Source organism: Osmia bicornis, chromosome 3 (genome assembly GCF_907164935.1).
Source record: "Osmia bicornis bicornis chromosome 3, iOsmBic2.1, whole genome shotgun sequence".
Classification (NCBI taxonomy): Eukaryota; Metazoa; Arthropoda; class Insecta; order Hymenoptera; family Megachilidae; genus Osmia; species Osmia bicornis.
The window spans coordinates 1,716,165-1,739,891 of NC_060218.1; the positions used below are offsets into that span (position 1 = coordinate 1,716,165).

The 23,727-nt window shown below is 43.1% G+C and overlaps 3 protein-coding genes and 1 long non-coding RNA gene across 13 annotated transcripts in view; 1 reads left to right on the plus strand and 3 right to left on the minus strand.

Annotated features, from left to right (window-relative positions):
* Nucleotides 1-11,641, minus strand: part of LOC114872638 (signal-induced proliferation-associated 1-like protein 2) — a 25,073-nt gene extending 13,432 nt beyond the window's left edge. For all 3 annotated transcript variants that reach the window (XM_029180037.2, XM_029180038.2, XM_029180036.2), the window contains exon 1: nucleotides 10,752-11,641. The gene's annotated coding sequence lies outside the window, so the exon portion shown is untranslated. The remainder of the gene's footprint in view (nucleotides 1-10,751) is intronic.
* A 1,458-nt stretch (nucleotides 11,642-13,099) lies between these two features.
* On the minus strand, nucleotides 13,100-15,706 carry LOC114872637 (probable ATP-dependent RNA helicase DDX28). 2 transcript variants are annotated; one of them, XM_029180034.2, is made up of 8 exons: nucleotides 15,528-15,706; nucleotides 15,231-15,452; nucleotides 14,842-15,156; nucleotides 14,507-14,764; nucleotides 14,320-14,433; nucleotides 13,844-14,235; nucleotides 13,525-13,762; nucleotides 13,100-13,455 (listed from the first exon to the last, which is right to left on the minus strand). In XM_029180034.2, the coding sequence occupies exons 1-7, from the start codon at nucleotides 15,597-15,599 to the stop codon at nucleotides 13,528-13,530; spliced, it is 1,608 nt and encodes a 535-aa protein (XP_029035867.2). In that variant the 5' UTR covers nucleotides 15,600-15,706; the 3' UTR covers nucleotides 13,100-13,455; nucleotides 13,525-13,527. The 2 variants fall into 2 exon arrangements, with proteins under 2 accessions (XP_029035867.2, XP_029035868.1); XM_029180035.2 differs by lacking the exon at nucleotides 13,100-13,455 and having other exon boundaries at nucleotides 13,652-13,762; nucleotides 13,917-14,235.
* A 585-nt stretch (nucleotides 15,707-16,291) lies between these two features.
* Nucleotides 16,292-16,708, minus strand: LOC114872661. The gene is made up of 2 exons (XR_003788804.2): nucleotides 16,595-16,708; nucleotides 16,292-16,510 (listed from the first exon to the last, which is right to left on the minus strand). It is a non-coding gene; the product is annotated as an uncharacterized LOC114872661 (long non-coding RNA).
* A 98-nt stretch (nucleotides 16,709-16,806) lies between these two features.
* Nucleotides 16,807-23,524, plus strand: LOC114872660 (coiled-coil domain-containing protein 170). Of its 7 annotated transcripts, XM_046285192.1 has the most exons (16): nucleotides 16,890-17,237; nucleotides 17,310-17,602; nucleotides 18,781-18,876; nucleotides 18,946-19,077; nucleotides 19,488-19,676; nucleotides 19,764-20,033; nucleotides 20,123-20,267; nucleotides 20,335-20,507; nucleotides 20,594-20,794; nucleotides 20,853-20,996; nucleotides 21,114-21,191; nucleotides 21,345-21,508; nucleotides 21,595-21,703; nucleotides 21,775-22,011; nucleotides 22,957-23,126; nucleotides 23,226-23,524. In XM_046285192.1, exons 2-16 carry the CDS (start codon nucleotides 17,453-17,455, stop codon nucleotides 23,380-23,382), a joined length of 2,415 nt encoding a protein of 804 aa, XP_046141148.1. In that variant the 5' UTR covers nucleotides 16,890-17,237; nucleotides 17,310-17,452; the 3' UTR covers nucleotides 23,383-23,524. The 7 variants fall into 7 exon arrangements, with proteins under 7 accessions (XP_029035931.2, XP_046141148.1, XP_029035928.2 ...); XM_029180095.2 differs by having other exon boundaries at nucleotides 16,890-17,602; XM_029180097.2 differs by having other exon boundaries at nucleotides 16,900-17,602; nucleotides 23,241-23,524.
* Nucleotides 23,525-23,727: the final 203 nt, after the last annotated feature.

Consider the following 23,727-nt stretch of genomic DNA (forward strand, 5'->3'; position numbering starts at 1 on the left):
CAACCGGCAGCCGCCTTCTGTGCAACGAGCGAGCAATTATATTTTCTAATTGTGCGAATTCATTGACTGAAAGAAAGTTACGTTGGCTTTCCTCTCCTCGATTAATATAAGAGCAATTCGTTTAAAGATACATCCGTTCGACTCGCCATTCTGCCAATGCTGATAACTGATAACGAAAGAGTTGCTTATCGTTGAAAATTCGTTACCATGCGACACGCGTTATCAATTAAATCCATCGTCGCGGTTCTTATTAGATATAGGTTGCCCCTCGATACTTTTAAAAAGAACTCGACGATCATTTTAGCCAACTTACACCAATTTCAGGTATAAAATAAGACCACTTCGAAGGTAATAACGATACCTATTTCCTTATCAGGCCAGATTAAAAAATATCTAAGTCCCGTATCGTACAAGCTAAAAGCGAAGAGGAAGAATTTGAACCTTGGAGAACGAACAACGAGAATCTTAATGACGAACGCATAACAAGCGAGTGTTTCTTTATCGGCAAAGTGCATTTCGAAGTAGCGGTGTCGCGTTGATAAGTCGTGAACGTGCTGGAACCTACGAACTAAACGATCAATCCGCGACAGGGAACCAACGAAAATGCCTCGATGCCGCGTCAAACGCGATCTCGTGAGCTGGAAAAGTAAAGGAGAAGAAAATGGAAAAAGAAAAAGCGATCCGGGACAATGAACTCGCGACCGGTTTCCACGCGACTTTGTCGTTTTCCTACGGTAATGGTGATGGACAAGTTTAACGCTTTAATAACGACGAGCACGGTTTGTAGAACACGCTTTTCTCTGATATTTAACACGTTCTGAAAGCTTATCATCCCCAGTAGAATACACAGAAGAATCGACTATTTATCGGTCTCTGTAGAAGCTCGCTAGTTGCGTTAATTGTACATAGCTACCTTGTTGGTGGTAAAATTGCATGGAACGGAAGGGTGGTACGCGTTTCACACGGCGCCAGGGTGTTGCAAGGTAATCGTGGGACGATCAATTTTCTCCTCCTCGGACAACTTTGCAAGCGATCAATTTATTATATTACCGGAGCCTCTTATCGCGATGATTTTTTTCCAACGCTCTAATCGCGGGGCTAACTCGTCGATTCAGACGGAAACAGCATCAATGATATCGTAGTTGAGCCTTTCGGCTGCGAAGATTGGTATCTTAAATTATTTCGTTATCGTTTGGTTCTTTGATTAAATTTGTGATAATATTAGCGAAACATTTGGATACGATTTTTGGTCTGAAGCGCCAAGTATGAGAAACCGAGGACCAAAAGACGCGCATAGGAATCTAACTAAAGGCCCAAGTTAAAAGGAAAGAACGGTTGGAATTCGTTTCGCCTCGTTCGGCGATGCATCCCACTAAGCTTTCAGGAATGTACTCTCCGAAATTGGGACAATTGAGGAGGAATGCGGGAGCCGGTTGTCGGTTCGGTCGGGCACTATCCAGAGAGAGGAAGAGAGAGAGAGAGATTGGCTTTGCGTGGTGTGGTCTGAGATGGGATCCGAGGATCCAACGATCCAGCGATCCGACACCAAGAAACGTCGTTTCGTTCCTTTTGTTCGTGAGTCATCGGGGTACCACGATGCCACGACGCGACGCGACGATGCGTTGGGTCAAAGCGACCCTCCTGTCATTCCAACCGTGCTTCGGCCTCGCAACCTCGCTTCTTTCCTTACGTAACGCGCCTGCCACGCCGTGCTTCGCGCTCTTCGCCTCCCTCCCTCCCACGCGCCTTTAAACACCTGACTGTCTACACTTAGATTTTTAAAATACCCTTTGTTTTCAAAGAATTACCTGTTTGATCTCGAAAAACTTCAGCATGCGGTTCACCGTTCTCACGAGCCTGTTCCCTTCCGCATCTTCGCAACGAGCGGTTGCTTCATTTTCTCTTTCGCGAAGACAACGCGGCGCGAGACGTTTGAAAAATTCCACAAAATCGTTCACAATTTTAATCGACATCGACGTTCAGACCTTTCGTCGCGGTGTCCGTCGCTAAACTGGCCGACGCCGGTGTGCCAAACAACAGAATGTCTATGGTTAACAATAAGCAGAGAGTTGAGAGTCGCGAGCGAATTTATATCATGAATGAACGTGTACGGACGTGTTTCGACCAAGGGATGCAGCCGAGCCCCTTCCCCGCTCTTTTCTATTCTTACGCCCTTTATCGATCACGAAAAATAGCAAGAAAAAGAAGAAACTCGAACGTTTTGATTTCGATGTTAATCGTGGCTTATCGGGCCGAGGTTTGAAATCCATATTTGCCAATGGATGGAGAGCTTCCAACTTTGTTCCAGATTGCCACTGAATCGACAGACGGTTTCGATAAAATCGATCGATTTTCTCGTCGTACAACGATGCCATTGATGACGATAGACATAAAACGGTAAAGGAGCGACGATTTTGCTGTTCTTTCGAAGTGACGAAGTAAGCGAACGATGCGTACGCGACGTGGCACGGTGCGGTGCGGCGATCGAAGGCCAGGTAAATTGCGAGACTCGCTTATAATAGATTCAACGATCGCGACGAGCGTAAAGGTGTCGCGTTTGTTTGCATTTAGATGCGTTCAAACGCGTATTTTTTCTATCTTTCTTTTCGTTTCACTGTACGATTAGTTTACGGGTCACGTGTGTAAAGCGGTTGTTACGCAAGGCTGACGTATCGGGTCAACGACTTTCTTTTTCCTCGTACACCAGCGACCGAGAGGCTGGTGTATTGAAACGGGACTGGAGTAATTAATTGGGCGAGGATAATTAGCTAAGCAATGTTAAGCATCGTTCGAGATTTCGCGCGATTACGCTTCGCTCTGAATAAATTCAGAGGGGATCGGAGTGATTCAAGAAAATTCAAGTTTCCACGTGTTTCTTCTTAGAGAAAAGAGCGTTCAGGGTCGCGTAGGCCAGCGACCCAGTCTCTTTCGGAGCGATCAAAAACGGGATAAGCTTTGTCGGTGACATTTATGCGTGGGATTGTAACGCGTTCGTTGGTACCGAAGCGAAAAGAAACAAACTGGCGAAAGATAACGCACAAAGAGCTCGTTATACCTTCCTCGCTATCGCCTCTTCGCTCCTTCCTCACTGACGGTGTAAGTACGGGTTGGCCGTTCAAAAGTCAAAACATCGACAGGTATCGACTCGTTATCGGAGTTCGCGAGAACGATGGGCAAATCTGAAGGATCCTCGAATGGTAACAGGACGAAAATCAGACTAAACAGACGCGGAGAGACGAAAAAGAGACGAAAGAGAGGAGTTCGGTTACGATGCTACTCAAAGGCTTGTTATCGAAGCAGCAAGAAGTTTTAAAGAGGGTACTAGGAAAGGCCGACGGTATCTTTTATTTGGATCGCGCTTATCTTTTCGTTGACGCATCGCGCTGCTCCGTAATACTTTCCAACTTAGCCGCAGGTTTTAACTGTACATACAGCTTCGTGCTCGACTGATACGATTTCGAGAGCTAGATCAACGTTACTAAATCTCCTGCTCGCTTCGACTTTCACCTACAAATCGTACCTAGAAAACGATGCAAGCGCGAGAAGCTTCGCGTCCATTCGCCACACCGAGAGGGACAAGTTTTAACGGGAAACGGTTTCAATTAAATCGAACGAGACACGCTCGTCTCGGTGCATTAGCATATTTATTAATCGACACAGGCGACCAAGCGTAGGAGCAGACGCGTGGATCGAAACCGATCCTTGACTCTCGTTCTCTCTGCAGGAGGTCCTAACGTACGTGCATATGTCGCCGCGACTGCGACGACCACCGCGACGGTGTTAGGATATAATGATAAATAAAACAGGACGTATGTTTTACTAAATTAAAAATGACACTTAAGACTTCGAGAGATGCAACAGAAGTAACTGCAAGAGAAGAAAAAACGCCCTTATCTGTTCCCATAAACAGTTTAGAAACTGAGAACTTGTATATAGAAGAATATTCGAGGGGTGTCGATCGAGACGTTCTCAGAAAGAAATGATAAATTACTTTTTGCCTCGCTGCCACTTTTCAATTTCAATTTCCTTTTGTTTCATTCGGTCTACTCGACGATTTTGTTCTGATTGTTTCTATTCAGAGGCTAACGAAACCCCTCGCCTGTACCATGTCGACGCGGCCGTTTGTGCTCCATTAACAATGCAAATATTATAATAACGCAATGTTTCATCCGGTTAGGCTTAAGCTACCGCACCTCTCGAGCTGTGCAACTTTTATTCAAAATTCCTTTCTCGAGCACAATATACGAGACGAGGAGGATTCAGGTTATACGCATGACCTGGCGACGCGACGGAAGCGGATATTCGAGATAGGTAAAACTCGAGTGAACACGGCATGGTAGAAGCGTAGGAATACGGGCACCAGCAGCGGGAACGCAAGTATGCCCAGGAACGTGGAGGGTGTTTATTTCGAGAGAAGATTAAGAGACCGGTCCCGTAGTACGGTCCTGCTGCTCATCGACCACCGCGGTGCTCACTCGGATACGTACTTTTTAACGGTCCAAAACTATAAATACGTATGCCAGCACCGAAGCCTACGATTTCGGGAGGTACAACAACCGAAACCTGTCTTACTTATCATCCTCGTACTTCTGCGAAGCATGATGTTATCTCATTTCGAGTGATTCGTGACTGGCGGCAATCGGTTATCCTACGCGCTACCCACCGGCCACCGTTACCGACATTCCTCCATTACGGATTTCATTTTCTCTTCCGGCTTGAATTATGTCTCTTTCCTCTATCTTGCTTGCTCATTTGATATTCGCGAAGATACAAGTAGGGGATGGTTAGAAGATAAAGATCGGGGCGTCGTCGAATTTCGGCGACTCGGACGATTCGAGAGGAAGAAGGCTCGCTCTGCTTCCGATGGATCAATTTCAAAGGATTTCCGATACGAAACGCGATGCTTTCGATCGTTGACCCTTGCTGATGGAATCGAGAATCGTGAGGAGAAGTTGGCAGCCGTCCACGCAACGAGTCCGACACACGGTGAGCGTAACTTGTCCGAGACTCCAGCCTTTCGGTCGTTACCCTCGTTTCGCCGGTACCATTATTTTTTACGGAGAAACGTCCCACCAAACTCGCGACAACTCGTGAAACAATTCGGAAGCAATTAATTCAACTGCTAACGTATTGATATACGGGCAAAAATGAATATGATCTTATTTCAACAAGACGCCGAGGGTCAAATAGTTTATTCTTCGTACTTCCTGGACCAAAAGGCATTCGTAACTCGATACGTGAACGTGGAGTGTTGAAACATAGATAAGGGCACGAGGACTTTTGGTCATTAAACTACTTCCCAAAACCAATAAGAGGTAACGAATTCGCACCAACTCGTCGCGATGCGACCATCTATTTTCTCCTTTCCTTTTTACGGACTCCCGCTGAGAATCGAAGCGACTCGGGCTGCGTCGCAAACACAGCTATTCGTGTCTATTGTGACCATCGTTCAAGAAAAGCATCCCAGTTAAACGGCGCTTCTTCGACCTGCGTTTACGAAAAGACGATTGTGTTTCGATACAATGCCAGCATGATCTGAACAAGGGAGAGCAAGATTAGGGTTCGGGGAAGGTAGGAAAGTTTAGGCCTAAACCGAATCGCGCGTTGCGACACATCGACCACTATTCTACTTAATTGCTTCTCGTCCTCTAATTACGAGCAATGCTACCCCGACAGTCGCGTCGCGTCGAGTTGTTTTAGAGCTAACAGACGCGTTTCTCATCGACTATAATTTACGAGCGTGCCGTTTCATATCTCTCGGCTACGCAACACTCTCTCGCTTTTTCTCTATCTCTCGTATCAATGGTAAGTAAACGCGTGAGACAGAAGTTAACCGAGTTGAAAAGCGTTTGCGCGAGGCTCTAGAACTTTCATGGGACGGGAAACTTGTCGCTTCATCGAACGAAAGCGAATTTTGAATTTTCCAAATTTTCTAAAATACGCGAGAATTGTTCTCGCTCGAAAGGAAAAGAAGAAGCTATTTCCTTTCCCATCGAGATGATTAAATTTTGGCCGAGAATAAGGTTCGCTGGTTGTTTTGTCGAAGCACGAAGCATGAAGCGAGGAGAGTGAGCGTCATCTGGTAAGGATTCTTTACGAGCCGTCCGTTTAGCGACAGTCTCTCTCGGCGGTGAAGAAGGTCGTGCCCTCGTTGCTTCTCGAGAGGATCGCAGCCACGGTCCTTTGTGCTGGCTCGGCCACGGAGAAAGGGACACGGGAATAAACGCTGAGGGCGAGCTACGGCCCTGAGCACCGGAAGTCCTCCTCCCACCATTTTCTCGGCCCGTACCGTACCTCCTCCTTCTCCTCGTATGCTTGCTTTCGTGCTTGCCTAACATACCTAACCCTCGTTCGATCGAGATCCTAGCCGTGTGCGTTCCACGTCCACGCGATGTTTCTTTCGAAAAATTCAAGAAACGGAGTCGAGGGTTCAGAACTCGATCGAAATCGTTCATCTTCCCACGGGTGTAACGGCGGCCGCGTAATCGTTCTAGCGTGTTAAAGCCCGAGGCTTCGCGTCCCGGCGTCGTTTCGGGCTTTCCTCTTTCGTTACAATAAAGAGGGAGAGAAAAAAGGAATAGGGAAGAGGAGTAAAAACGCGATAGACAGGAAGAACGGGCCAAGGATCACGGACAACGGCGTCGAGCGTTCGATACGGTTTCCTCGCGGATCCGGCAAATGAATAAAGCAAGTTTTGTGGTATCGCGGAAAAACGAAGGAAAAGGATGCCGCGGTGTGTCCGAGGATGCGTTACGCAAGGAAAACGACTTATTCATAGGCGTTCCGCTTGCAGGGCAACCGCTTCGCTTCCCTATCGGCTTACTGCGATCTTCCTGAGCATCGCTGGAACGACGAAACGTTCGACGTAACGATTCGTGTCCGGTACTCGATGCAACAGGGATCGCATAACGCTGCTCGTTTCGCGTAAATCGCCGTTTCGTGCCGTTTCGGAATCTACTCTCGTCCCGGCTTCCTCTTATTGTACGCTTTCTATCTCGAACGGAAACGAACGATCGGAGAATTCATGACTTCCACGAAATCGGTAAAATAGAGTCGCGAAAATTCGCACCTGTTGCGTTTTCCTCCTCGGAGAGCTGGTACCGCTTTGGCACAGATAACGTTATTGCGGCATCCAGTATTACACGCGAGTCGCCTCGGTGAAAGCTCGGGAGTACGTTTTACTTTAATGTAACAACATTCTCACGATCAGTCCTAATTCGATCGGAGGTCGCTCAGAGAATCTTTATACCCTGACGGGCGGCGTATTTTACGGCTAGGATTCTCGAGTGCATCCGCGGGTTTGTAGTACAAGTAGTACGAACGCGGTTTCATGTGAACAGAAAAGGAGAAGAGGAACTCGTATGTATAGTAGGAGGAGGAGCGTGAGTTGTCGGTGAATGCTAAGAGTATTCGGAGGCAAAGTCGCGGACCAAGTCGACACCGAAGAACGGGGAAAGGAGTTCGATGCTGCGAGGAGGAAGAGAGGAGGTCCCGAGATGCCGTTAGCCCGCAGAGTCACTCGGGGCAAGCCTAACCCAACCGAGAGAGAAGCGAGAGAAACGAGAGAAACGAGAGAAACGAGAACGAGCAGGACCGAGAGGGCTGGATTCTTCTTATTATTATTCTTCTTCCCAGCGAGGGCGAACACCCGAACGCTACTGACCTAATACGGCTCCTTTTCTTCACCGGTCGAATCCCCCGACGAATCGAGACACCGGGTCACTCACGTGCCCGTGCAACCGAGAATCGTACTCGTGCCGAAAGGAACACGATCATCTTCCGATCTCCGTAAAACCGCGAGTCGAACTCCGTTTCCACTGTTACTTTCGTAACGAGTTAGCATGCAAGAAATGCGACTGGAACCGCGTATCCCTGGAAACTTACGAAACGCGAAGCAACCGATTCGACGAAAGGCAGATAATCAACGGACGAGTTCGACCAGTTCTTTTCTATTCCTTTCCATCTCTTTACCCTTTTAATTAAACGCGAGAACGACGATTTATAAATAATCGCGCTCTTGTCCCCGATCTAGCGTTTCGAGTACAACGATCTAAAGTATTTATAGAAGACGTTGCTCGTGCTTCTGGAAGCCGGTCAATCGGATTTCACGGTAGGTTTCGGAATTATCCGTACGCTCATGGTCGCGTGCGACGGTATTCGCGTAAGGAGGCGCGAAATCGAAGCAAACTTGACGGCAACGAGTCTCGCGTGCCAGGTGACGGTGTTTTCATGACGCCACTTACCTGTGACAAGTTCACCCGGTAGGCGGTTAAGCGACGAGTACCGAGGTGGATGTTTTTACAGTTAGCCACACGCTGTGCTATATAACAGTATATTCGCCGATTATTCTTCGCGAAAACCATTTATGTATGTTCGTTAGCCTCTCGCGATTTCGTCGACCGAGATTTGTCTACAGATTTCATTTATTTGAAAATTAATACAAATTCTATCGCTGATCGATCGTTGTCGCTTTCTAATTTCACTTTCGTCGGGGAAACATTATCTTTCTATCGGGTCGATATAGGTATATTCAGGTGAAAAGAGAATAATTAGCTACGTCCGTTTATTTTCCTTTCGTCGAGCACGACAAACGGGATAAACTTGAAAGCTGAAACGAAAGGGCCGAGCCCCCGACGCGACGCGACGCGACGCTTGGACCCTGACGAACTTTATTCAGAGGTCAATCAACGCATCCGGCTCTAATTAATTGCCTTTGGTTGCTTTTAAAGAACCTGTATCCTGCCAAGCCGATGGTACACCATTACCAACGATAATTCGATTCCAGAGGGGAAGGTTATCGTCGCAGGAAACTGTTTTTCATTCTAGTCGATCGGAACGGAGAATTCTCGGTTGGAGCAGTTGTCGATGCAACTGCGCTCACAAAGGTTCCGTCTAACCATATGGTCAATCCTTTTCATCCTCCCGATCCGTTCGAACAAACACCGTGCAAGCTGTCGAAATTGCACGCGTTGCTAAGGAAAATCGTATCGTTCGAGTTTACGACAACGAGAGATAGGTAGTAGTCTATGACGAGCGCATAAATTGGAGCAAGGTAGACGACGATCGAGCAGCAGACTTTATTTCCGAAGCGTATTCGGCCGTTTGTCGAGCGAATCGAGCCGAGTCCAGGCGAGACGGACAAAGTTGGTCGAGTTTACGAGCGTTTCTGTAGAGCCGAGGCTGCTCGCTGGGTCGGTCGGTATATCGCTTAGGTATGCGCCTGCAGCTGTTCTAAAATTCCAGCCCCGGGACTGGCGTGCATTCTTCTTTCGTATTTTCGAATACCAGCCTCGTGCCTTTCACACGAGATCGACTTTGAAACGTGCACAATTTTCCCCCGCGATTTTTTCCCTGCTTCTTTGACGACTTATCGAATACACGACACGGTTTGCAGATGGATATTTTCCTTGAAACCCAGGCGAATAAACAAACTGTACGATGTATAACGAACGTAAACGAACAGAAAATCGAGAAAAATAAGGTGGAATATTCGTGCAACGCGTTAAAGCTCGAGCGAGTCCGCGCCACCGCGACCCAACCACCGGAAGTAGGCGTAATAACCAACTCCTATTGCCTATACGTGCTGAGAATACAATAACATTACGCGCTACACGCAAACGTTCCTCTCTCCCTTACAACCGGCTGCATCGGGACGCAAGAATTCCACGCGACGCCTTTGTCGAATAGCTTTTCTTTTTCTTCAAAAGCTTGCCAGACAGAAAAATAAACAGCACCCAGGATAATATACATATGATATAAACGATAATATAATAATACGTAATTAGGAAAAAAATTAAATTTGATCTATAGAGCTCGTCTTATGACAAAAGCGCTGATTTTGAATGGAGTAGAGCGATAAACGCGAGAAAGCCTAGTTATTTGTTGGCGATTTTGAAAAGTGAACGGAAGAGGAAGACGCGTAACTATGGACGGTTCGTTAACGAAGAGGCGCGTGAGCGGTGGGAACGGTAAACGTGTGCGATGCACGCGATCCATGCGATAGATCGGCGAATTTTCAAATGATAAAATTCATCAGCTGAAATTGGAAATAAATAAAAAGATGCTTGTGAGGGTGAAAAGTACTAAAATATGGCGCGTGGATCGTCAACGAAACGTTGATGGTCACTGTCGACTGTTCCAATTTGCAATTTAAATTTCGATTGAACTTGAAGTTAAAGTTGAAACCGATCAAATTTCATTCTGGTCTAATTTATCGACTGTATCGTTTGAACATCCATCAAACAAAGGATGTAGAATAACGAAGAATTTGCGGACGATCGAGAGTTGATTTACAGGAAGTCGAGGAAAAGAATGCTGCATGCAGCGGCATGAATTCGCTCGTACTACGCGTCGTCGTCCACTGGACACAGGTGACCTTCACCTACCGGTATTCGTCGACATTAACCTAACTTTCTTACTAAATATGAATCGACTTTCGGAGAAGTCGACTCTTTTTTTCGACTCGCATGCGACAAATATCTACCCTTACATTTCGCTTATCGCAAGTGAATCGTACTTTCTTTCCTTTTCTGAGTAATAATTCTACGAATCGGCGTTGCGATTATCGCACTCGATGTATTTTTCTGATCTTTCGATTCTTACCGATAAACGATAAATATCTGGGGAATACACAATAGGTAAGTTCTACCGTACTTACCAACGCTAACGAAAGAACGAGTAATTTCATTCGCAGAAATATACAAATGAAAACTATGATTAAATAACAATATGTTGTTATAAGGAAAACTTACATTTTCAAGTTGCGACGATCGCCTCTGCCGCGGTACACAGAAGAGCGGCACGCCGCTTTCTCGCTTCCTCTCCAATATAGCGGCTTCCGGGTCCTTTTGCCAACACAAGATAAATTAAATCGGCCAACGGCACCACTCAATCACCGCGCACGTTTGATACCGATCTACAGATTTTCCTGTAGCTTCGATTCCCTTGTCGCGATACCACTGAATTCTCACAGAACGATCAACCATCGATCCGTTACGATGTCGTTAAACGCTTTGTCCTGACTCACGCGATTCACCGTAGTAAACGGTCCAAACATGTGTGTTTCGTTGTTCATTCGTTCGACACAATCACTTTTGACAAAATTTATCGAACTTTCAAATTCTTCTGACTCCGATACTGACACTTGATCTCTCGATGTTGATCAAACAGAGTGCGTCGCGTCGTTTCGATTACATCGCTACCTTTTTACCTCGTCGCACCAACTACAACGGAAGGACAACGGTGTCGCGAGGTTTAGTTATATACTTGTTTCCAATGAATTTTCATGTTTTTCCTTCGCGAGTATCGTCTACGTGATTCAAAGATATATTGCGTGTTAAACGATCGCTCGGACGACGAGCTGCATTTTTACGGGACCGACGTGTCCGCCTCTTTGAGAGGGTTCGTCAACCCGGACCTGGCGTGTCGATCGGTAACCTTTCTCGCGGTGATATCGAGACACGATTTTCAAACTGTTTCCGTACTTAACTGTATTACTCGCGTCAATGAGAACACGGCTGGGTATAATCGTGAAGTAATTAGACGGAGAAATCGTGCGAAAGATTGAAAGAACCGCGAAACGAGAGAAGACGCGATACCACGACGCTAACAGGTTGCGCGTCGCAGAAAGACTGACTCCGTTTCTATTAGAACCCTCACCGATTCCCCCCCACCTCCCGTATTTACTTCCTTGCCGTTCGCTCTACGATCCTATAGCGTTCGTCACGAGGTTGCATTACCGACGCTTCAGAACGCTATGTTAAATTACGTGTATTTATTTTCTTTATCTTTTGTATCGTTCTTTACGTTACGTTCGATTGTCATAAATAATTCATTGGAATAAAGATGAATGAAAATCGTAAAGAAAAATTCAATTCTCTTTCGAGGGAACGATTTGAAAAATAAGTCGAATGCCGATTCGAAGACCTATTCGTAGCGTTTCAAACTTGACGCGATTTAAATCCTTACAATGCGCGTTCTGATCTGATTCCCTCTGACCGTAATTCGACGAATTAACTGTTCGGCATAGAGGTCAAACGTGACCGATTTTTCGCTAAGAATTCAGATTGAATTAGACCGTTCGTTGTCTTCTCTGTTTCTAAGAGAAAGAAATGAAAGTAAGAAAGCGGACGGAAAGTAAAGCCGATTTATATTTTTCCTGTTAGTCGTTTGTTAATTATACGTACTTTTCGTTTGAAGTAACGGAACTGATCCTCGAAAGGTACGCTGATCGTCCTGCGACAAGGATTCCTATATGGTTTGTGTATTCATCGCTGAAATTTCCTTGTCCTACATGACACGCAACTACACACGTTAATTAGTCTATTTTCATTGTCTTTGACTCTGACTATTCATCGTATTTCCGTTTCCGCTTTTCTTTTTACGGTGATGTAGTTTTTGCACTGTTCCACGAACGACAAGTTCAGGATTAATGTTCCCATTTTTTATCGAATACGTTGTTATTTAACCCTTTCGCTGCCGTGCGAATTTTTCAACTTGCACCAGTGGGCCAGAAATTTCATATTAAAAATTTTATGATGGCAACGGTACAATCTTGCCAATAGCACATTTCGGACCACCATGGCCCAAATGAAAAGGCAAGCGCCGGTCCCATGGGACCACCGTATAAGCGAAAGGGTTAACTATTCTGAAATCTTGATGACACCGTATCGAAAGAAAGTTCGTTTCAGCGTTAGGCGTGAAAGAAAGAGTCTTCCATCTGAATCGTGCACGCACAGCGTTATCAACGCGATCGTGTGGCACACCCTTTTGCGGAAACACGAATAGCGGCATGCGAGGAGATTCTTAATTTCACTAAAACACAGTGCGAGTAATAAACTGGTCTAGACGTACGGTCTGCGTTACAGTAGTCCTGTTTGTCGTACGTAGGCGTTTAGCGTGGGAGTGTCGCCGGACATGACGGAACATCGAGTCGACGGATGGATGAAAACGTACGTGTGGGTCGTGGGCTTCCTTCCTCGAACTGAAAGTTTTCAATTCGAATTATTAAACGATAAAAAAACTCGTTACGAAGTGAATTTCGTCTGTAATCGTGAGCGTAAAAAGTTCTTTTTGCGAACATTGTTGTAAAAACATTATTTGATCCGGCGATGATCGAATACTAGACCGCCATCCGCTTCGTGGCTCACATACTGGTGCGAAGCGATTGATTTGAAGTAAAAGTAACTTTAATAGAATTGGGACACAATATAGCAATTAAAAGTAGAAAACCCGAGTTTTAATTTATGGAACACGCGATCAGTCGTTTAATAGCGGAGCTTCGCTCCAATAAAACGTAACGGAGTTGAGGGAAATTAAACAGATTTAAGGGCAACGACGTTCAGTCGATTCTTTGATCCTATCGATAGTCGTTGCAAGGGCTTCTTCGAAGACTTTCTCGTATCGGTAAATTTGTTGGTGTTACACAGTTACAAGAAAAGCAAGCAACAGTAGCGTCTAAAAAGATGGTACATTTGTATGAAAAGTCAATTATTTTTATTTATATACAATGTAGTAAATATTTACAGTTTAATATGGAACATTTTCAACGTCGTCCAAGTTATCGATCTTTTCCCCAATGTATTGGTCTTCTACCACTTGTTCATCTTTTTCAGTCATTTCGACCAGATTAAAGATAGGAATTGCTTTCATTTTTCTTACAGCCCTTTCAATTTTTTGAACCACGGCAATTTCTCCCGGTCTGCTAATAAAATTCGTCACTCTACATTCGCCTCTTGTACCTACTCTACCGGTTCTGCCGCATCTAAATAAATTAGATACAATAAGATATTTCGTCTGGATTTGAAGTACAACTTTTCTATTATTGATTATTTAAATTGCATACCTATGAACATAAACAGATGTATCGAGTGGGAAATCGTAATTTAAAATATGATTAACCATTATTGTGTCTAAACCTCTGGATCCGGCGTTCGTCGTTGATAATACCCTTGTTCTGCCGTTTAAAAATTCCCCGTATTTTCCTTGTCGTTCGTTTAATGACATATCACCGCTTAAATTTGTAGCCTCTATACCACACTCGCGCAAAAATGCATGAACCCAATAGGATGTACCGGTCTCATTGCTAAATATAATTACGGGTTGTTTATTCAATACTTTAGGTTTTATGTATTTTAAAAGTTCTACTGGCTTCTGACTTGAACCTAATCTCATAAATTTTTGCGTGACCAATACTTTATGCAGATTTTTTGTTGTTACGTGTTGTAAAGATTTCAGCTGTAAACAAATTCCATCTAAATATGTAAATACATTAATACGTTAACAGTGCATTGCAAAATTAATTTGAATAAAGTTACTTACATTCACGATATGGCCCAAGACATTTTCCAATCGCCTGGGAATTGTCGCAGAGGCTAAAATAAGTTGAGCGCTATTCGGTAATTTATCCTCGGATTCTTCTTGACGGTAACCAATCTGCATGGATTAGAGCAAGCATTAATATATTTATTGATAGATATGTAAGGAATTAAACGCCTATTTTTTTCACCTTTAATCTACTTAAGAAAACTTTTAGTTTATCTTCAAATGTTACATGGAGTAGAGCATCAGCTTCATCTAACACGACAAATTTTACGAACTTGAGATTGTAAATTCTAACTGTAGTTAATTTACTAATGACACCAAAACTACAGACAAGAATGTCCACATCTCCAACAGGAGGATCCATCATCATTTTTTTAGTTCTTCCACCAGTTATGATTTTTGTATTAACACCAAGACATTTAGAGAACTTGATTAACTCGAGCTACGAAATAATACCTATTTTGTTAATATATTGCTAGTATCAGAACAAATGTTCAAAATTAAGCTGCGATTACAAACCCCAATTTGTACTGCTAATTCTCTGGAAGGTGTCACAATTAAACCCAATGGACAATTGATATCCCTTTGCTCCATTTCTTTCCATCTCAAAACTTGCGTTATTAACGGTAAAACATAAGCTAGCGTTTTACCGCATCCCGTTTCTGCCGCTACTAGCGTATTATGACCATGAAGAATTGGTGGTATCGCTAAACTTTGAATCTTTAAAGGTTTTTCTATATTTAAAGTTTTTATATGTTTACATAAAGAAGGATCTAAATCAAAATCTTCAAATTGTTTAACGTCAGTTTCCTCGTCCGTTTCATTGTTGTTATTCTAAAAAACAAATTATGTTTATATTGATTGTACAGGAAATAAAACAGAAAGTATAGATTATAACTGTAACATACAATGTCATAAGGATGTATGAAAAAATAATCGCCTCTGGAGCCTTTGTGTTTCCACGACTCGCTGGCTAATACTGGTTTCCATTTGTTATATTTATCGCCTTTGTAGAAATTGAAATTTGGTCTTTTGCACGTTATTATCGGTATTCCTTTTTTCTTGTCTTCTTCCGGTTCATCTTCGACTGTCTTCCTTTTCGTTTTAGCCGTTCTAACCAGCGTTTTTACCTAAATTTAAATTTGTATAAGGTTAGGATAGGTTATAAAGTATTGAGCAAAGTGGAAAGACGATGGAATATTTACATGGTGACTTGAAAAGGTTTTAAATAACTTGTCAAAGTTCTTACGACTCAAATGAGAAAGTGGAAATAACATGTTAGACAAGTGTCTAAAAAAGAAAAGAGTTTATATTATATTCGACACCCGGCACTAATTTCGTACCACCGCCATTTTGAAGCTAACAGCTGTTTTATTTATATACGTATACCATAGTTCACCAGAGTCCATAACTGCGATTCCCACTGCGCAGGTTGGAAGATGGTGGGGGAACGCAGCGAGCCAATCGCTTTCCACTTCGTTTGGGAGTATCGCCAATCAGGGCGAAGATGCGTACTGGAGATGCGCGAAGAACGAAAACTGGTCTTTTCGCAGTTATGGACTTATGGACTCTGGTTAACTGTGGTATAGGGGAAATGCTTTATGTCCCTAAATATAATACATTTTTCTTTAAAATAATATTAATAAAATATTTTAATAAAGTCTCTGTTATATATATATATTTTATTCAATTTAAAGAAATATTATATAAAGGGAATTGAGCAATGGTGCCAATTAGATATTTTTTACTGTAACGTGGTAACACAACTCACTAACTAACCGACTAACAATAAGACTAAAATTTGCTTTTGTATTCCGATAATAGATGGCTATAGTATTTCTGTGTCTGCGATTCGAATAAAAAATATGAATTTAATTGCAGACCAACATTTATACTGTTAAAAAACTTAACAATCAAAAGCTGTACCTATTGTATGTAGGAAAAAATAAATAGGAATGAAAGTTTCATATTCATGCTAATACCCTTTTAATCATTGGAAACACTTGAAATACAACACGTATATAATTTTCAACAAGTTTCTCTAAGAAAAATTTAATGTTTTCACATTATATATAAGGAAGTTTTATACTTTTATGTATAAATGAACCTGCAAAACATTTCCACGATGTCCTTTCCTCATTTATTTGCCGGCCAAAGATGCTATAACTTTCGGATTTAGTGCAGGATCCTGAAAAAAAGTAATTTTGTTAAAATTATCAAGCGAATTTTGGAGTCGTTGAGTAAGATTGAACTGAATATAAAATTAAATTACTGGATTTGGAGCAGCCATGGCTATTGCGAAATAAGTGAGCATGCTTATCAGAGCAATTGCTGCACTTGTCAGGCTTCTCGAAACTTTCATGTTTTCGTTTTTTGGCTGTACTCTTATGAAATTTGAACGTTTTAGCGCTATTTATACTCCAAGACAAACATTAAAATAATCGCGTTTAACGAATACTATCATTTTTATGAGCGTCATACAAATTTATTAGCTATAAAAGCGAAGCGACATTTGTGAATCACAAAATGTTATTGTTTTAGTAATAAAAGAATGCGTTTCGACTGGTATATGGCCTTTTGTATCAATATACACTGGCTTAAATCGGTACCATCCCGAAAAAGTTGTACAATTGAGACTTCGTGTTTTCATTAGCTAAAATAATTTTTAGTACAAATAATAATTATTTATCAAACTATGGATGACGCATGGTTTTCTTCAGAAGAGTTTCTACATGAATTTTCTATAAACTTTTCCATAAACTAATAGAAAAATGTTGCGGGAGAAAAAGTTCATTTATTCGAGAAATACGTGGTTATCGATATTTCGTCCCAGGAAACTAAAAAGAAGAGCGAAGGGTGGTCTCTAGGGATCGATGAATTTCGATTATCTCGAGGTAGCCGCACCGAGGGGATTGGTAAGTCGATGGTTGCTCGCTCGCTGTGCGTCGACGCTTCCTTCTCGTTGGAAACGCTTTACCGCTTTCAAGCTTGCACCTGAAAGAAGCATATCAGTCGGCCGAAAAGTGTCGCCGAAAGATATCGAGAAAGAGGACGAATCTTTCCTTCGAATCGTCTTGATCCGATGGGTGTCGATTGATCGAGGTGAAAGGACTCGAGGGTGCGAGTCAAGATGTCCAGGAAGGAAGAGACAGACAGAGACTGGGAGCGGAAGAGGGATGGGGAGAGGGATAAGGTGATCGTGGAATCGCGAGAACCGAAGGATACTAACGAAGAAGATCTACAGATTTTCCAAAGTCTCTGCATATCGTCTCCTCGAAAGGTCCTTTTTCCAGGTTACACATTTACCACGACAAACCCGGTCGCACCGCTTATTCTCTACAATAAACACTTGCAATAATCACAAAGCTCTCTGTAGACGAGTATGCGCACTGGCAAAGTTCACTCTTTATGTATATCTATGGAACAGTCAGGCGCATAGAGCTTCTTGCTTTCTTGGTTTTGCCATCCTCTTCCTTAGCACCTGGATTCTCTTCCTTTTCTATTATATTTTAACCCTTTGCGCTGAAATAACGTTACATACAGCTTGTGCCTAAAGTATTCGAGCAATTGTTGAAACCGTATCGACTGGCGCACGATGCAAGGTTTCGGTTGCCATAGCGTTCCATGGAATCGATTCTACCTGTCTCTGTACACCTCTATCGATGTACCACCCTCCACCACCTACGCTCCACCAGCTCTTTTTCCGAACCCTGGAATCTGGCTAATGAGTTTTTTGCATTTTTCGCATACTTTCGGAAGCTAGTTCGCGATCGCTTATACATGTAGCTTCGCTTGAAATAAACCCTGGTTGAATCATAACTGACGTTTATGCTTCTTTCATTAAGTAATTTCTTACTTTTGCTATTGTCATTTAAATCATTTATCATTATATCCCAAAGAATTACCTTAACAGGACTTATTTTCTTTAAGGTAAAGCGAATCTGTGTATTGTAAAAGCATAAAGAAGCTGTTATTGCAGGTAACGAGTCACAATGTATCATCGATCTTCCGATATAAATACGCGAAACAATTGTACACACGAATCCAACGGTAAGTTTCGTGTTTAAAAATATTCCGACGAAACCAACCGATCGAAGACACGAGATATTCATTTCGAGCTTTCAGTTAGAGTCGAGAGTCGTGTAACTTCGCGAGCAGTCGAGGAGCAGTGTATTTTTGAAAATTATTTCATTTCAAGTTATCCGTTTGGACGACAATAAAACTGGCTGCATCGATAGGATAATCGGGAAAATTAATTAATGATCGCTTAAGAATCGATCACTTATACGATTACTAAAGAACACCAATAAACGTTATCTAAAGATTGTCGATAACCCGATCCGTCTTGTTCCGAAATACGTTTCGATAACTAATGTCCTACTGTAGATTGATTCGTATCCAAGATTAAAAGTTTTAGAAGGAGATTACGGTGGTTGAACGTTGAATCTGATGATTTAGATCGATCACGAGGAAGCCATGAATCACGATTTAACAACCACATTAAAGAGCGAGCTAGCGGCTCTCGAGTACAAGCGGGACCGTCTGGTGTCCGAGGTAGGTAAATTGCAAGTAAAGGCAAATAAGCGTATGAAATAAGAAATATTAAACATCTCTGTGATCCAGCTTCAAGAGACGAAGAGCCTGATTCGAAGTCGGGATCAACGAATCGTGGAATTGGAGGTAGAGGTCGATCAGCTTCGCGAGCAAGCAGCCAGGCAGACTGCGATCGTTTCCAGTTTAAAGAAACGTATACAGGTTACGTTTCGTTCTCGTTCGTTTTGCAAATCAATCATTTTTATCTTTCCAATGTGTTCGCTGAAAGCATTCCTCTCCGCGTTCCGCGTATCGTTTACCAATACGCAATTTGTGTGTCGATTCGCAATTTCCTGCTTGTCGATTTTTCCCTCTGATAATACAATTAATCGTGAGTAATTTCACAATGCAGCAAAACGATGATGTACGTCAAAAAAAAACAAAGAAAAGCAAAAAAAATTCCAAACTCTGACAGATTAGGTATGTGAAACATTTGGTCTGTTTGTGTAACGCGTTTCTAAATTATTAAAAAGGTAGATAGGCAGGTAGGTAGATGCATACATACGTTTGCGAATTCTACCAGCGAATGCGTTGAGATCATACGAGTTATCAAAGCGTTGCATACGTTAAAGGAACTGGAAGAACGAGAGAGGACTCTCTACGCGACTCAAGGCAGAAACGAGATCACGATACAGGGTTTGCAGAGGGACTTGAAGTATCACGAGGAAAAGGTGCGAGAATGCGACAAGAAGATATGTCAGCTGGAGCAGACAGTGTCCGAAGAGATACAGTCGAAAGAGCGTGCTCGTTCAAACTTGCAGGTTCAATTTCATCTTCGACAATCCTTAAAGCAAGCCCTTTTGCTGTAGGTGTTTCAATCGTAACGTTTCGATGTTTCTTCGACAAAGGAATTCACTCGAAAGCTGGCACACGCGTTGAACGTTGAGTACCGCGAAACCGTTCATCCAAGTCCGGAGATGGTAATCCAGAAGACGGAAGAGCTGGTTCAAGAGACGAATCGTGTTCGCGCGAAATGCAACAACCTCGAGACGCAGTTGTCGACGATCGAGATGGATCTCCGAAGTTGTCGAGATGCTTTGGACCGTGCGGTCGCGGAGAAGGATCAGCTTCAACGACAAACGTCCTCGCAAGCGATTGATCTGGACCGTTTCAGACAGGTATATACCTATTTTCTCTATCTTATGGTAGGTCACAGATCTCGCGAGAGGTAGGTACTTTCCAGCGAGTAACTAAATCGATTTATCAGGACAAGGAATGCCTTGAGATGCAGTACAGGGTGGCTGAAAGGGAGTTGAACGAGCTAAGGGATAAATTGGTGAACGCGAACAGGAGCATAAGCAACGCGACCGGAAACTTATCGAATCAAGAAGCGTTGATCTGTCAGTTACGAGGTGAACCGTTTATTCGATCTGTGAGCCCACAGCTCGAATTTTCGTAGTTGCTTCTCTATTTTCGCAGAGGATTTGAGGCATCGGGAAGAAAAGGCGCACCGCGTGCAAAACGAACTTCGTCATCTGTTGGAATCTTTAGCGATACTCGTCAGCGGATCGAACAGATACGTCGAGTCACACGAGAATTCTATCAAGGATCGCATCAGAGAAATTCTGGCCGAGAACAAGGATCAAGCTCTAGTATTTCGTTTATCTTTTCGGATGTTTTTCTATCAGCGTCAGCTTGGCGGAACGTTTTAAGTTCTGTTTTATCCTTCTTTCGTCAGAGCATTGAAAATCTTCGAGAAAAGGTAAACGCGGCGACAGATTCGACTAATCGACAGAGCGAACTGATCGACACAACCGTAACCAAGATGCGAAATATGGAGGAGGAACGTTCGAGTCTGGAGAGCAAGGTTCGCAAGCTGGAATCCGAGCTGACCAGTTGCGAGTTGTCGAAGGAGTCTCTGCTTAGGGAGAAGGAAACGGTAATTCGTTGAACGAGCGCGAGTTGCACGGGGCCGGGCCAACGAATTTCTTCTCCAGTTTCTTACGTTTTTAGCGAGGCTCGGGAAAGCGATGCAAATGGACGAGATCTCGGAAGAAATGGGCCTCGAACTACAAACGGAGTCGCTTCTGGTGCGAGCCGAACAACTGGCCAGGTTGGAAACCGACAAACTGGCGGACAAGGTAAGAGTAATAACGTCTCGTTCTTCCCTTGGTATTAGTCTGTTTCCTAATGTTCTCGTTTCTTGTATGTTTCTTTGTCGCAAATTCCTCCTCCTGTATTCGTCCGCGGTCGCGCAGTATTCGTTCAACGACTACTCCAGCTTACCGAGGATTCGACGCGAGCGATCTTTCCATGAGCTTCCTTCTATGAAAGAAGTAAGCCTCTTGTAAACTTTCGAAAGTAGAAATTTTTGCTTTTCGCGAGTCAAACCCCTGGCCCTGTCGCTCGATCGTTGGCGAGTCATTAGGCAAGCGTTACTATCCTTCCTTTCTTTTCTTCTTTTCTTCTTTTCTTCTGTTTCTGGTTAGACTTCGGTGGTGTATCAACTGCAACGCCGCGTAAGAACGCTACGGGAACAATTGCAGCGCAGGGATCTTCATCTAGATCTTCTTCGTAGAAAGTTGTCGCTTCAAGAAGACAGCGTCAGAATGAAATCGTTATTGCAAAGCGAGAGAGACGAAGCTAATCTTCGGTCGGTACCTACATATTCTGGAACCAATCGTTGCATATAAATAAACATTTTGTGCAATGATATTATTTCGGAAATTTGATTCGAAGGGTGAAGAAACTGTCGAAGCAAATTGACCGGTTGCAGCTTCAACTTTCGGAGGAGAAATCGCGAAATCGCGAACTAAGCGCTCAATTGACGGAAGCAGCGGATTATAAGGTACGTGATAAAATCCGATTCGATGATTTATCGTCGATACCTGTGCAGTACAAGTATCTTTTTGAAAATAGATAGCCGCTTTGGAGCGCAGTCGAAAGATAGAGGAGCTTCAGAAGCGTCTGGTGGAGAGCGAGATGCTGAGAACTCGATGCAACCGGAAGTTAACGATGTTGAAGGAACAGATGAGAAATGTGACCGAGAGTGCCGAACAAGAGAGGTCTATAAACGATCATTCGTTGCAACTTCTTAGAGACGAGCTATCTCAGGTCAAGCAGAATCTGTCCGAGGTTACCAAAAGGGAGTCTCAAGTAGGCCATTCAAATCATACGAATAACCTTGTGCTTATAACACCGAATACAAATTATGAAGTTGCCAATTAAATTCAGTTTACTGCCAGACAGAAATTTATGTCAAAGAAAAACAATTTATCGAGACCGGAAGGGCACGAAATAGAACGGTTCGAAACGAGAATCCAGTTGTTTCGTAGGTATAATTCGTAAAGTTAGCAAAGTCAGAAAGAATTTGTACAGGTTGACCGAATTTCGTATTCAGCACGCAACCAACTGTCTTGCATGTGATTCATTGTTGATGACGATGCGTATGCGTTCGCTTACTCGCGATTTGATCGCCAAAAACGCTTAGTCGCGAGGTCAAAGTATAATGTGTGCTGAAAGAATATGAAACTTCCAATTGTGTTCATTTCACGTCCCGTATTCGTACGCAATCGAGCAAAGTTTGCGCCATCGAAAATTTTCTGATCTCGCATCTCGATTGCATACATGCTAACGTGCTTATGTGGTTGCGAGTATGCGTATCACGAACACGGTTGTTCAGATGTAGAGGCCAACAGGCTCGTTAATCCATTGAAGCAATTTGGATGACACTCGATGATATCCATTCGTATAATCGCAGTTCTACATTGAAATCTTCGATTGGGCTAGATTGTCGTATATTCTCCAGCAACGTTATCTCGATTCTCTTTAATCACAGTGTAAATGTTTGCAGTAAAATGTAACAAACGTCGAGACGATTGTAAATCGTTAAAAGGAAATTCCAATTCTCATGAAATATTTACATTTATCGTTCAATCGGTTAATCGCTTGATCGATTAATATCCCTGAAAAGATGCTTGGTGAAGCACAATAATTTCTGGGGGAAAAAAACTGAAAAGCATAGACGCTCCGTCTCTATTGCGATTTAGGTGACAAGTAATACACGCTTTCAACTGGCAAATCATTAATTTCCTGTTACAGTTGCAAAGCTTCCGTGTCTCCGTGGTGAAACTATTGTCAGAGCCAATCTGCACGCCCGATTACGAGCTAATTTCACGGCTACAGAAAATGGTTGCCGCGCATCGGGACTTTACGATGCTTTCGCGAAGATACGACGAACCCTTGGAAAGCAGCCCCTCCAGATGCACCAGGTAATTACATACCCGAGCCACTTGAAACTTTCCTCAAGGTTACAGAAATATTAAATCAAACGCCAAGGTTAGTATCCCGATTATAAATAGTACGAATAGGGTTTGTCGTTGCAGCATACATCCAGTGCATCCTCCTAGATCACCTGGTTCACGGTGTACTCGATACGAGGACAGTGGATTCGTGGAACCGCCGAATCTTCGAGACATCGAGGAGGAATTTAATAAACGACCAGTTCGAAGCAGCCTTCTACCGTGACATCGATCCACGCACAAATCTATACCGTCCAAATTGACTTTTCATTTTTAAGGCCTCGAACGATGCTGCAATATTTATTCAATTAATTAGATACCTACTTATCGATCTAGTATAACGAATAAATGAAAAGAAACGATTGAAACTTGTAACACTTTCAGCTCTTTTGATCTATCGTTGCATTAGGAAAATTTTTCTCTGTAAAAGATGACGAGGAAGAAGAAGCGATGCAGCGAGGTTTGGCGATTCTTTGTCTCATTTAAATCTTGAAAAAAGATATTTTATTGCCTTTGCGAGACGGACAAACAGTTTCTCAGAGACTCGCCTTCATTTATTCAGAATTTTGAT

Bases quoted from the DNA above. Each gene is read 5' to 3' on its own strand.
- LOC114872660 (XM_029180095.2), top strand. From the start codon at position 17,453: ATGTCCAGGAAGGAAGAGACAGACAGAGACTGGGAGCGGAAGAGGGAT. The intron at 20,795-20,852 runs GTAATTCGTTGA...TTTCTTCTCCAG, and splicing joins TGCTTAGGGAGAAGGAAACG to TTTCTTACGTTTTTAGCGAG. The intron at 20,997-21,113 runs GTAAGAGTAATA...GCGGTCGCGCAG, and splicing joins CCGACAAACTGGCGGACAAG to TATTCGTTCAACGACTACTC.
- LOC114872637 (XM_029180034.2), bottom strand. From the start codon at position 15,599: ATGTTATTTCCACTTTCTCATTTGAGTCGTAAGAACTTTGACAAGTTA. The intron at 15,157-15,230 runs GTATGTTACAGT...TTTGTTTTTTAG, and splicing joins TCATACATCCTTATGACATT to AATAACAACAATGAAACGGA. The intron at 14,236-14,319 runs GTAAGTAACTTT...ATTTGTTTACAG, and splicing joins TCTTGGGCCATATCGTGAAT to CTGAAATCTTTACAACACGT.